The sequence below is a fragment of the Eupeodes corollae genome, chromosome 2 (genome assembly GCF_945859685.1).
Source record: "Eupeodes corollae chromosome 2, idEupCoro1.1, whole genome shotgun sequence".
Classification (NCBI taxonomy): Eukaryota; Metazoa; Arthropoda; class Insecta; order Diptera; family Syrphidae; genus Eupeodes; species Eupeodes corollae.
Genome location: NC_079148.1, coordinates 46,344,006 through 46,357,474, shown reverse-complemented (window position 1 = coordinate 46,357,474; position 13,469 = coordinate 46,344,006). Strand labels below are relative to the sequence as shown.

Here is a 13,469-nt window from a genome sequence, read left to right as displayed (position 1 = left end):
CACTCTAAAGCAATATAAAAACGAATCAAGGAAGAGTAAGAGGTCTTCTTGGAGAAACTTTTGTGGTAAAATAGAAAATACTTCAGAAGCCTCAAGACTCAGGAAAATTCTCTCAAAAAGTCCAACAATACCCAGTGCTTTAAAGACAGAAGCAGGCACGTGGACTTACACAGATGAAGAATCTCTTAATCTGTTATTAGACACCCACTTTTCAGGTAGCTCTAACATACTCAACGACTTAACATCAGAGTCTCTAGCTTCTACAAGCGATTTAGTTGATCTAATAACGCGGGAAAAACTGCAATGGGCCATAGACAGCTTTGATCCATATAAATCTCCATGACCAGACGGAATCTTTCCGGCCGAACTACAAAAAAGCTCAGACATGATCATTCCACCATTGGAAATCATTCTGACAAGCTGTGTAAGGTTGAGATATATTCCCAAAGCCTGGAGAATGGCAAAAGTAGTCTTAATTCCTAAAGCAGGGAAACGATCACACGTTAACCCTAAAGATCTACGACCAATCAGCCTATCATACTTCCTTCTTAAAATCTTGGAAAGATTGATTGAAATTTATATCAGACATAATTTAAAACCATGCCTCATTTCCACAGCTCAACATGCTTACTCTAAGGGAAAATCAGTAGAATCAGCACTTTACTCGCTGGTACGTATTATTGAACATTCTCTCGAATACAAAGAATATAACTTAGTAGCGTTCCTAGATATTGAAGGAGCTTTCAACAACGTCAGTTACCAGGCGATCACAACACCAATCGATAAGCTGAAATTAGAGATCACTCATACGAGTAGATCTTATAAGTCTCAAGCTCAAAAGCAGGACAATAATTTCTAACATGAGAAGTTTTACTACCACCAGATCGGTGAATCGAGGCACTCCCCAAGGTGGAGTCCTTTCGCCTCTTTTATGGAACATGGTAGTAAAGGACCTACTTACATCATTGGAAGCAGAGGGTTTCAAGGTGATTGCCTATGCTGACGACGTTGCAATATCCGTATCTGGGAAGCACCCCCAAGTTCTCTCCGACTGGCTATACATTTTGGTAATCAGACCGATAGTCATTTATGGAGCTGTAGTATGGTGGACCGCACTGGACAAGATGGTAAATCTAAATAAGCTCTTCAAAGTCCAGCGGTTAGCAGGTATGTGCATCACAGGAGCACTTCGCTTAACACCAACCGCAGCACTGGAAGTGCTTTTAAACCTAACACCACTTGACATCTTCTCCAAAAAGGTGGCAGCCAACTCATGTGTAAGGCTTAGAGCCACCTCTCAATGGACCAGTAACAATACTGGACATACTACTATTCTAGACAGTTTCAGATCTATCCCAGATCGCTTAGACTATACCACCCCAAAAATGGTATTCGGTAAAAGCTTCCATGTGTCCATCCTTTCAAGATCCTCCTGGGAAGAAGAGAGACCCCTGGAAGACGATGCGGTACACTTCTATACAGACGGTTCAAAGACCGATCACGGAGTTGGAAGTGGTATCTTTTCGGAACAACTGAATCTCAGTCTATCCTATAGACTTCCCAATCAATGCAGTGTATTCCAGGCCGAAGTAATTGCGATTAAAGAAGCACTATTCTGGCTCAAAGAAAACTTTATATCTTGTAAGGATATACGAATCTTCTCAGACAGCCAAGCCACTCTTAAATCTCTCGCGTCTGTCTCCACAAACTCTCAAACATTCCACGATTGTCGATCATCTCTGAATGAGATTCACCTCATTTGGGTGCCGGGCCACAGAGACATTTCGGGAAATTGCAAAGCCGATGAGCTCACCAAAAACGGAACACTACTGCCTCATGTTAAACAAAAACATAACATAGGAACACCACTTGCTACATGCAAATATCTTCTCAAGCAATATGCTCTAGAAACAACAAATGCTAGATGGTCGCAGAGTACCACCTGCCAAGCAACCAAGCAAATATGGCCAAGTACTGACTTAAAACGGTCAAAAGGCTTGATATCACTGAGCAGACAAAGTATAAGCTCTATACAATTGGAGTAAGGCTGTTGAGGTTACGGGTCTACACAAATGACTTCTGTAGAAGCTGCATGGACGAGGAGGAAGAGGAAACAGTCCAACACCTTCTATGTACATGTCCAGCACTCTCCATTAGAAGGAGTAACTTTCTCGGTCATCAATTCTTCGATAATACCAGTGAACTGGCAACGATTGACACAAAACGTCTCTCTAACTTTATTAAAAGTGCGAAATGGTTTGTTTAAGTTCATTATTCTCCCATGAGTAACCTCATTATTGGTATCACAATGGACATTTTGGAAGTCAATTACTTCGTCGGTGCATAATTCTTATCTTGTTTAACTAGACCTCGAAAGTTTCTCAGTCGGGTGTAAATAAAAACAGCAAGATCTAAATATAAAGAAATGTAATTTATCATAGGTTTCCTACCTAACCACCATATACTAAATTTCAACTTGTATACTAAAATTAATGTAATGCAAACGTCTTCAAACCCTCCTTGGATGTTTTTTTTTTTTTTATAATTAGCAAACATTAAAAGGGTTTTTTATACCTTAAATATGCCAAAGACACATTAGGAAAAGAGGGAAGAGTTGGATAGGAGGTGTCGGTGTACATTGGTTTTAAATTTCTGAACATTGCAATGACAGGGAAAGATAGAGCGTGGCAAGGCGTTTCAATTTCGCGTAGTACGGCTAAAAAAAGAATCTCTGTACTTCATAGTACGGCCGAAGTTGGGCTCAAGGGTAAACTGATGGGCATTCCTAGAAGCGCGGGTATTACAGTTAAATTGTTTAAGGAGAGGAATGCAACTGACTATTTCACTAGAGCATAAAATAACGGTAAAAAAGGGTGAGGCAAGAAACCTTGCGTCGATGTTCGAGTGATGTAAACGAGTTGATGATGTTAATGTCACCAATCATTTTAAAAGCTCTTTTTTGAATACTGTCCAAGAGGCTTAAATAAGGTACTGGAGCACCAGCCCAGAGATGAGAGTTATATTCAAGTTTCGAACGTATATAGGTTTTGTAGATTGTAGCCAGATCAGACGGAGAGAAAAATTACTTGCAACGTTTCAAAAAACCTAGACATCTTGCGACATATAATGAGCTAATCATATTTTGCCATTGCAGTTCCACATCCGAAGAGGAGGGTTGTGAGACTGGAAACGAATATGAAAAGCTAAGAGAGCTATCGTCAGCGAAACAATGTATTGGATTAGAAGTAGCAGACAGGAAATTATATATAAAAATGAGGAAGAGGGTCGGAGACAAAACGGAGCCCTGGGGCACACCAGCGTTTATTTTATGAGTTTCAGACTTGAATCGGTGGTAAAGATCTGTTCCACTGTTCGGTGAGATGAACCATGAGTTCAGCAGTGGACCTATTGCTACGAAAGCCGTATTGCCGGTCATTAAGAAGCTTCCGTTCCTCAAGATATTTCTTAAGCTGATAATTAATCAGCGTTTCCATGACCTAACAAAAGAAGGGACGTTAGTGCTATCGGTCGGTAATTTGTGGGAGCAGAAGATTCGCCTTTTTTTGGGATTGGCTGAACAAATGCACTTTTCCAACTACTCGGAACGAGCCCAGAAGAATAGGATAGATGGAAAAGCTTACGCAGTGGTTTTGCTAGCGTGGTAGAACATCTCTTCAGAATAATAGCGGGGATACCATCTGTGCCAGCGGATTTATGAATGTTGAGATCTTTAAGAACTCTCGCCACAGTTCGAGTACGAAAAAAAAATTGGTCCCATAGAATCATTTTCGCGTTCAAGAACTGGAGGAGTCACCTTTTTCTCCTTGATAACATCTTTGCAGCTCGAATAAAACCATGATTTAACCTTGGGTTTAATACTTTTAACCCTATTCGGGATAAACGTTTCCATTCATCATATCTGCACTGGAGTCTCCGTCGCTACCGAGGAAGCATAGCGACCAGTTGAAGATCCTGATGAAATTATTGAGACCGTCCCAGTTGGCTTTCTCGTACTGCAAACGGTTCTCTTTGGAGTTCTTTCTTTAACTGGATTTGTTTGACACGAGAAACGTTGAGCCTAGAGGCGTCAATACACTGATTGTGTACTTATCAGGATCAGAAGTGAGAAACAAGTCAAGGGTATTTTCTGCTCGGCCGTTAACGTCTGATATACGAGTAGGCTCATTGACAAGCTGAGTAAGATGGTTAAAATCAGCACACATTCCTTCCGGCGTTGTCAGGCCCGAATGGCGAAGCCAGGAAGAATTGTGAACATTGAAATCGCCCGTAATAACGAAGTGTGTGAATAGAGGGAGACAATTCTTTGTATGGAGTCAGACAGAGCATAAAATTCCTGAGAAGTTGAAACTCTGTTTAGGTTTGGGCTCCGATAAAGAAAACAATAGTGAATGATGTGAAAAGTTTTAACCAAATGAAATTAAAAAGAGAGTTGGTACAATGACCGTATTGTGATAAAAGTTGATATGCAACATTCCTTAAGTTCCTTCTCAATTTGAAAAAGAAATATGTAGGTATTATTTCTTCACAATACAAAAGACAAATCGTAATCGACTTGTAGCTTGTCTGAGAAGTGTTTTTGTGTTTGGTAGTTCTTGTACTATGAACTTAAACTAAAAATATGTGAAGTAAAGTTTTGAATTTGAAATTCATGACACTTGGAAAACTAACTAGTTGCCTTGGTCAAAATTTACATTCAAAGAATGAAGTATTGACTGCAAATGAAGTCCCTTATGTTGCCTGAACCTGCCCATTGTTATCAAGATAGCACACAAAACTAAAATTATGTGGGTTCCTGCTCACATAGGCATTATGAGTAATAAATACGCTGATAAAGCTTACTTTGGAGGCAGAGATGATTGACATACCACTGCTCTGGTATCAACTTGAACAAAACCGAAACTATATGCCTAATTGTTAGACAGAATGAAACAATTACCAATTTTGTGCGTCTGCGTTAAGTTCACACTTCTGTGATTTATCAACATCTTCTGAAAAGGGAAAATCCTCCGATCTGCCCACTTGCAATGAAACAATACACATTACAAACCTTCTAGCCCACGTAAACCGTCTTTTATCTAACACTAATCAGAACGTTTGCAATATGCCAACAAATATTAACTCACGAAATCTAGAAACTATCAAAAAACAATTTAAAAACTTAACATTGAATTGTAAACTTTACCCAAAGAAATTATCCCATCACTATGTTACCTGATATCTCTACATCACCTTCAATACGCCTCTCAAGAATAGTCACCTTACTACGGCATGCATATTTTGAGTATTTAAAGCATTCAAAAAATTCATTCTGTTTGGCCTTTGAGGCCTACCTTGGTATGATCTCTTGATCTTTAATCCATATCAGGACCGCCTTCAAGTAATAAATCTCAAGACTCTGGAAGAACGTAGAAAGTTTTCGGACATCTCGTTTACCCATTGCTTTCTGGCCCTATTAACTAGCCCATTCTTCATAACTCAATCTTTCTTAACACTAAGACCCGTAATTTCAGAAGAACTCACTCCTATTTTAAAAAAAATATGTTCCGTTACAAATCGTCTTAAAGCTTTAACTTGAATTATTATTATTTTAAGGGGCTATTTATAGCCACAAAATCAATGTTTTCAATCTCGATCGATTTGATCTTCATGTGAATTTCTTGTTTGATTGAATGACATAAGGAACTAATTTTGCTTTATTGTAAATACTTATATTTTTTAGAAAAAAACATTGCTTTTAATTTTTCCCAGGGTTTTTTACATTTTACGTAGGATTACAAATTATCAAAAATCATATGATTATATTTTGCCTAGATAAATATTTTTTTCAAAACAACTTACATCTCTCTGCAATCTCAGCCTCTTTAAATTCGTTTGGATGAACGAGTTTTTGAATAGGCTGCGGAGGGCTAGACTCTGCTTCGATTCCTTAGTTCGCCTAAATGTAATTGCTTTAAAAAGGAGAGGTTTTCATTGTTTTTTTCTTTTTTTAAGTTGCGTTATCAAAAATTTTGATTACAGTTTCAATCTAATTTAATTTCTGAAAATCGATGATTGCCCAAAACTACAAAATCGTGTACAAATTTCAGTTTTGTCACTAAGTTCTTATATTTTAAATGGCTTATGAACTTTTTTTATAACTAAATATTATTAAGTTCATGAGTCATTTATATTTTATTACTATAATAATTAAAATACAATCATTAAGTGGGTGTGGTTTAATATCACCAAAATTAAGAATCCGACATTGTTGTACATATTCGTTGTGGGTTGATGTTTGGAATACTCAATACTGAAACACATACAAGAAAAAATACGACCTTCAATTAAGCCATTTACTCCAACAGTCTTAACTGACCCATCAGTTCGTGTTCAATGTTAGAAAAATAAAAAAAAAACACTGTTTTTTTCTCAATTAAATGTGTTTTAATGAAATACTGAATTATGATTTACAGTTAAATTTTTAAACTTTTATTGGAGGTGTATGTGCAGTTAAATGATCCTACATTGCATTAGGTAAGACGCCCTAAAATCTTTAATCCAATACAAATGTACAAAAGTTTACGTTCTTAGAGCTAAGACCTTGATTTATGATGGATTATAAATCTCTTATAGGAATTTCTTGAGAAAAAAATAATAAAAACACTACAAAGAAAATTACATTTTAAATATCAAACAATTCATAGAAGACCAAATTTTTTTATGAAAACAACTTCTTCCAACAATATCCTCATAATTAATTTTCTATGATTACATAACGATTATTAAGTTGATTAAAAATTCCATCTTTCACTGGTCTTACTTTTATTTTAACTAATTTTATAACCTTCCTTTAAATATTGTGATTATCCCAATACCATTTATTAATCTAACAATGTATTAAAAGAAAACAAAAATTAAAGTGCGTTCAATTAGACGAACCTCACTGTTCATAACTAAAATGGCATCACATAAGCTCCATATGAAACAAAAATAAGAGTATGTTTTCTTTTTTTGATAAAACAAAAAAACAAAAATAATAAGATAAACATTTACATAAATTAAATGAGTGAACGAAATACAAAGATAAATAATACATAATACAACTGTGGATGTTAACGAAATGCTAGCTACTGTTCTTTGGACTTTTTTTTTCTTATAAAATCTCAACGTCGTCGGTCGTCGTCGCGTCGTCGTGGATCTTAAGAATATGGTGTTCTAGGGTTGACGTTTATCATTTCCGTGGTACTGAAATAAAAGATAAAAAAAACATGTGTAAAATTTGCAGGTTTTTTTGTTTTTGTTTCAAGGAATTGATAACGAACCTTTTGCTACATTTGATATGAACGAAGAGAAGAATAACTCCAGCAATCAGACATATGGAACCAACTACAATGTATGTGACTCCTAAGAAGGGATTTTTCCCTCCCATAAGTGATGTTGTTGATAATATCATTTTCTTTGTACCACTAAAAGCCGTTACAGGATATTCTATAATAAAAATAAACAAGTATTTACATAAATATTCTTACGGGTACAAATATTTTGTAGAATTTATGGACACTTACGATAAGTAACTTTGAGAGTGTAATTTCCACGCTTAAGACCATTCATGAAGTATGGCTTGGTATGGTCGACGCGTCGATATAATTTTCTAAAGCTAGGTAGAGCGGCAGTTCGCATCCATACGATAAAATCTTCGTTCTGTAAAAAACAAACGAGTTATTAAAGTATCGAATAAAACAAATTGAAGAAACTGTCTTTTGTAATAAATGTACAGAGTAGAGAACACAGCACCTTGAGCGACTAGACTATGTAAGGTGATAACAACACAAGACATTAATACAAGACAGAAGGACAGAAGAGGAAGAACAACAGACAGAAAGAACACATGACAACAGCACGCGGCAGGTTTCGAGACGGTCCCCCATTTGTCTACTAACTACGCTCACTGATGCTTGATTTCAGTGATTTATGGGAACCGAAACTTTATCAGTGACTATGTCGTTGCCTTGTTATTATTTTTATTTGATTATTCTTTCAATTTAAATTTCATTTTTATCAGTATACCTGGAATCCATTATTGTCTGCATTGTTTGGATCTAATTGCCAAAGCTCTTTCTGCCAAGCGAGTGGTTTTGAAAATCCTTCCAACGCATCTTTGAGATTTCCTTCAGGATTTCGGAATTTGATCTGTTTATCTGATGGCCAAGCAATGCCAGTATTAAGAAGTGTTACTTGATCCGTACCGAACTTAAGCTCCAGAGTATCTGTAAAATAGAAAACAAAATAAAATGTTTAAATGATAAAGTTGTTTGTATGTACCTACATTATTCTTGGATGGTTATTAGTATTTGCGTTTGAATCAACTTTAAAATCAGTATTTAAAATATTTTAGATGGATTTAAAAACACCTTTGTGTCAATTTCAAAATATGCGCAATACTCTTCAAAGTAGATTAAAATAGGTTTATTCATCTATTCTAATTTTTCAAAGTTAGTACATAATTTTGGAAAAAAAAGCTTAAGGCAAAAAATAGCTTGCAAATAATTAATTTTTCTATTACTGCTAGTTAAGTTCAGAGGATTGGTTAAATGTTATCGTTTAACATAGTTTAACACCGTTATTAATTTTTGTTGGCTTTGTTAGAGTGTATATAGTTCACTATTTGTATATACATATAAACCTTTTTTAAAAACGCTTGTTAAATTAATATTTATTTATAAATTGGACTTCCTGGAATACCCGTTCTAACAGGTTATGGGCCCAGAACCCCAATTAATTTAAGGAATTAATTCAAGAAATTATAACAAACTAGCGGCTCGGTACGTGCTTCGCTACGTATGAGTAATAAAAAAAAATATTATTAATTGCTAACTATTTAAAAGTCCAAATGACCCAAATGATATATTGTTTATATTACGTTTATCAGTAAAGAGTAAAAACTAAAACATAAAAAATAGTGGGTTAGCCTAAAACAGTTGGAAAAACAATATTTTTAGTTTTTCTATTTTGAGCATGAAAAAATAAACAGTTGGGGGTACTGACTCTGGAACAGGCAATATAAAGTTGGGCATGTGAAAAACATGATTCCTCCGAATTGACACCACAAACGCCAAGTGTTTGACCTTGGGCCTTATTTATGAACATCGCAAATGATAAATGCACGGGATATTGTAATCTTTTGAATTTAAATGGCATATCAGCTGGAATCATAGGGATACTCTGTATCAATTTGGCAATAACTTTTTCGCTTGAATTTAAAATTTAATGACATTGATATGAATGTGTTTCGGTGCTAAAATGGTGATGATTTCTGTTATTCTGAAGAATATTCGAAAAAACATATTCAATCAACTCATTTATAGATTGCACAATTGTTCAAAAATCGTTCGGTAAAGTGATCAATCCGTTGGTAGTGTTAATTGGTATTTTGCCATCACCAATTTCTAACAATTGTTTTTATAACTCATGGGTAGTAGCATCATTATGTAGGTGAATACGCATATTAATGTTCAGTGTGAATTTTCGTTATCTATCTCCAAAGAACTGATGACTTCAAACAGGCGTTTATTTCATCATTAGAAATTGATCGAGGAATGACAGGCAATGTTTGACAAAAGTCCCCTGACAGCAATATCAGAGCACCACCAAAACACCTGTTGATTACCGCGTAAATCTTGCTTTGTTCGATTAAATGCTTCTATTAATTTTTTATTCGCACTTATCCCATAAAATATTTGACGTTAATCGCTGAACTTTTGCCACAGCAGAATTTCTCGAAGAAGCAAGTTAGAGTTTCGATCACCCGTAGATTCAATGGCAATTTTAATGCAGAGTGTGCGGTCCGACCACCTTCTAATAATGTAGCAGCAATTCCCGAAGATCCAAGTGCCAATGCAATTTTCTGTTCCGATCGAATAGTCGCTAAAATCAATGATACAACGAAAGTTATCATTATATTCCATTGTACAAATAAACGTTTGTAAATCATTAAAATTGAACTCTTGCAATTCACGATCAAAGAAATCATGTATCTCACGATTTGGTGCGGTCATACTCAATTTTGCTAATACTTTATTAACAATCGTTAGACACATATCTTCAATTATTAATACAGCTTCGTTGTACATTTCCAAGGTAAAAAAAAATCGAGATTTCTTTAAGTATTAGTATAAATTGTTTGTATATGGGAGTATAAAAAGATGTTGATTTTACACCTTTTCAAGAAGAAGGTACAAACCTTCTCTGGACTTCCACGAATAATTCAAGACCAAAATTAGCCAAATCGGTAAAGGCATTGTTGAGTTATAACATTACAACGAAAAGTGGCATTGATTTTTATATATATAGATAAAAAAAAATTCAAGATGGAAAAAGGAAGATCGATTTTCAAGAAGCTGAACAACAACAACTATCAAACATGGAAATACAGGATGGAGCTGTTTTTAATCAAAGAAGATCTTTGGGAAATTATTGCTGACGCAGCACCTAATCCTGTTCACCTAATCCTGTTCGTGCCACAATCGGACTCGCAGTGGAAGATTCTCAACTGATGCATATTCGGAAATTGAAAACTGCTAAAGAATGCTGGGATGCTCTAAAGAAAGCAAACGAGAAGTCAACACTCTCGAATAAGGTAACGCTATTAAAGAAATTGTGTCGTATGCAACTTCAGAACGGCTGGACATTGTGGATCGTATAATTGGCTTAGGCGAGCAATTAGCAAATCATCTTGTGGTTGCATTTCTCCTAAGAAATTTGCCAGACGACTACAATTCTTTGGTGACTGCACTTGAAGTCAGAAGAGACGAAGAGTTAACACTCGAATTAGTTAAAGAAAAGCTGATTCAAGAATATAAGAATAAAAGTGACAAATCATCGAGAGGACCATTAGAAGATGCCTCACTGAAGACTTAAAACTTCAAGTTTAAATGCTATTCTTGTGGAAGAACCGGACATTTAAAAAAGAACTGCCCAAATAAGATGCAAGAACGAAGAAAACCCAATTTCAAAAACCAAATGACGGATGATGAGCTTTTAGACGACAATGAAATTTATCGAAAAGCTATTGGCTCACTTCTTTACTTATCAGGAAATACAAGGCCGGACATAGCAGCAGCTGTTTCAATTCTTAGCAGAAAAGTATCCTGTCCTACTCAGCGTGATTGGATAAAAGTTAAACGCATTTTAAGGTACTTGAAAGGAACTCAACAGCTACAGCTTTGTGTTGGATGCAACAAAAATTCAAAACTTATTGGATATGCCGATACAGATTGGGCTTCAGACGTTAAAGGACGAAAATCCACAAGCGGATATTTATTTAGATTTGGAAAAGCTACAATCAGTTTTGCAAGTAAAAAGCAAGGATTGATTGCTCTTTCTTCAACTGAAGCAGAGCTTGTCGCTTTAACAGAGGCAACTCAAGAACTTATTTGGCTGAGAACATTATTTCAAGACCTACAAGTTGATTTAGAAGATGTTACAATATTCGAAGACAATCAAAGTTGTTTAAAACTTCTGGATTCAGAGAAGATAAATCCTCGAACAAAACATATAGATGTGAAGAACTATTTTCTTCGTAACATTAAAGAGCCTAAAGAAGTTAATTCATTTACTGTCCAACTGAAGAAATGGTTGCAGACATTCTAACGAAACCATTAGAGAATATTAAAAAAATCAAAATTCAGACTCCTGGCTGGTCTAACTGAGAACGATGAAGACATTACTTAAGAAGTGTTTATTAAGAAGGGGTGTTAGGATATATATAGTTCACTGTATATATATACTTTTTCATAAAAACACTTATAAAATGGACTTCTTGGAATACCCGTTCTAACAGGCTTTATCAAGAAAAATCTTTGATTTTTGTATTTTTAATGAAAGTTACAAGTTTATGTATTTTAAAGACTTACCATTGAATAATGAATTTGCGATAGCTCCACATGGAGCAATCGGTCTACTTAGATTATAGTCAAATGGTGCACAATCTGTTGATGGTTTTTGTGAGAGGCGGCCCAGAAGCTGATCGTCATCGCGGGATTTTACATATCTCCTGTGATTTTGATAGTAGTTCGTAAGCCCATAGTACATGTACACATTACCCTTTTGACAAAAGAATTCAAGCTATTAGTTGTTCATCTAATTCATTTTTTTACTTAAATGTCATACCTGAAAATCTTTATCAAGTGTGAAATCGATTGAACATTCACAAGAACCACTTGGATTTGAAGTCAAGTAATCGGCACATGTTAAGTTGGTTTCGCCGTTCTTTACACAATACGTATAGTCGATTATTTGTTCACATACCTTATCGGAAAAGTATGTAAGCGCGATACCAATGGGAATGAAAGCTATTCCAATTATGAAGAAGGTGGGCAAAACAGTGCCAGCCGTAAGAACAGGTTGCCAAGCAGGAAGGCGTTGTTGCTTAAACGCTGAGTCTACATACATACAAGCAAAAAAAGAAGAATAGTTCATAGCATATCATTTGGTTGAATTTTATTAATGAATTGATAACGAATTTATGGAAAAAATCGATTAACAAATTATAAAAAGTTGATAGTTATTTTATGACTCACCTGAAGGTCGCTTTGATCGTACATTAGTTTCCTGGGGTTCTGCTTGTATAGGCATTGGAAATATGATTTAGGCAAACTTGTTGCCTTCTGCCTAAAACTAAATAATAATTTAATTGTTACACGGTGTATGTTAATAACAATTACAGGTACAAGAGTAATAATTTTATTTCTAATGCTATAATTGTTTCGTAAATAAAAGAAACCACTGAAGTGAAGAGCAACAAGACAACTAGCTAAATTTTTGACAGCTCGACAAAGAAAAGTAAACAAAATCATTGTTATATAACCTTCTCACTCTAATTACTCTTATCACAAAAATATTGTTCACAATAACTAACATTGTCCGCGTTCTTAAACCAAATAATATTTTACGCGATTAGATTTATTTTTGGAAATTTGAATTACATGTATCTGCATTTGATTTCTACGTTTTAAATTAATGTTTGTGAGATAGTGAGAAAAGACCAAATTACACAAGATATTAATTTTTTCATTAAAAGGAAAATCGTAAAATGCAGAAGTGAAGCTTATAGTATAATAAAAGCTTTTTTATTTTTAAATACTTTGTACCTTCTCGCGAGTGTTTCAATATACCTGAACCATTGACATACTATACATGGACTGCTAGTGGTGTGAATTTTCCATACAAAATTTGAAGAAAAATGGTTCCACTTTAAATTAGCAAAAAAAGGTATGAAATATTTAGCGACATCTGTTTGTATTTAGTTGAGATAAGCTTTTTCTGACATAGAAAGTATTGACACCTAGTATAATTTGTTGAAGACAAACGATGACATGTTTTTTTGCTGTGAGCAGTGCTGTCGTTTTAAAAATTTCAAGAGTAGTATTTTTCTAAAATTTTGGGGAATATTTTCTTAAATTGAGGAGTAA

General features: G+C 35.0%; 1 protein-coding gene across 1 annotated transcript; it reads right to left on the bottom strand.

Moving 5' to 3' along the window:
- Positions 1-6,421: 6,421 nt before the first annotated feature.
- LOC129947089 (cell cycle control protein 50A) lies at positions 6,422-12,828 on the bottom strand. Its single transcript, XM_056057524.1, has 7 exons — positions 12,579-12,828; positions 12,169-12,440; positions 11,913-12,102; positions 8,068-8,267; positions 7,566-7,701; positions 7,323-7,488; positions 6,422-7,245 (listed from the first exon to the last, which is right to left on the bottom strand). The coding sequence occupies exons 1-7, from the start codon at positions 12,631-12,633 to the stop codon at positions 7,200-7,202; spliced, it is 1,065 nt and encodes a 354-aa protein (XP_055913499.1). The 5' UTR covers positions 12,634-12,828; the 3' UTR covers positions 6,422-7,199.
- Positions 12,829-13,469: the final 641 nt, after the last annotated feature.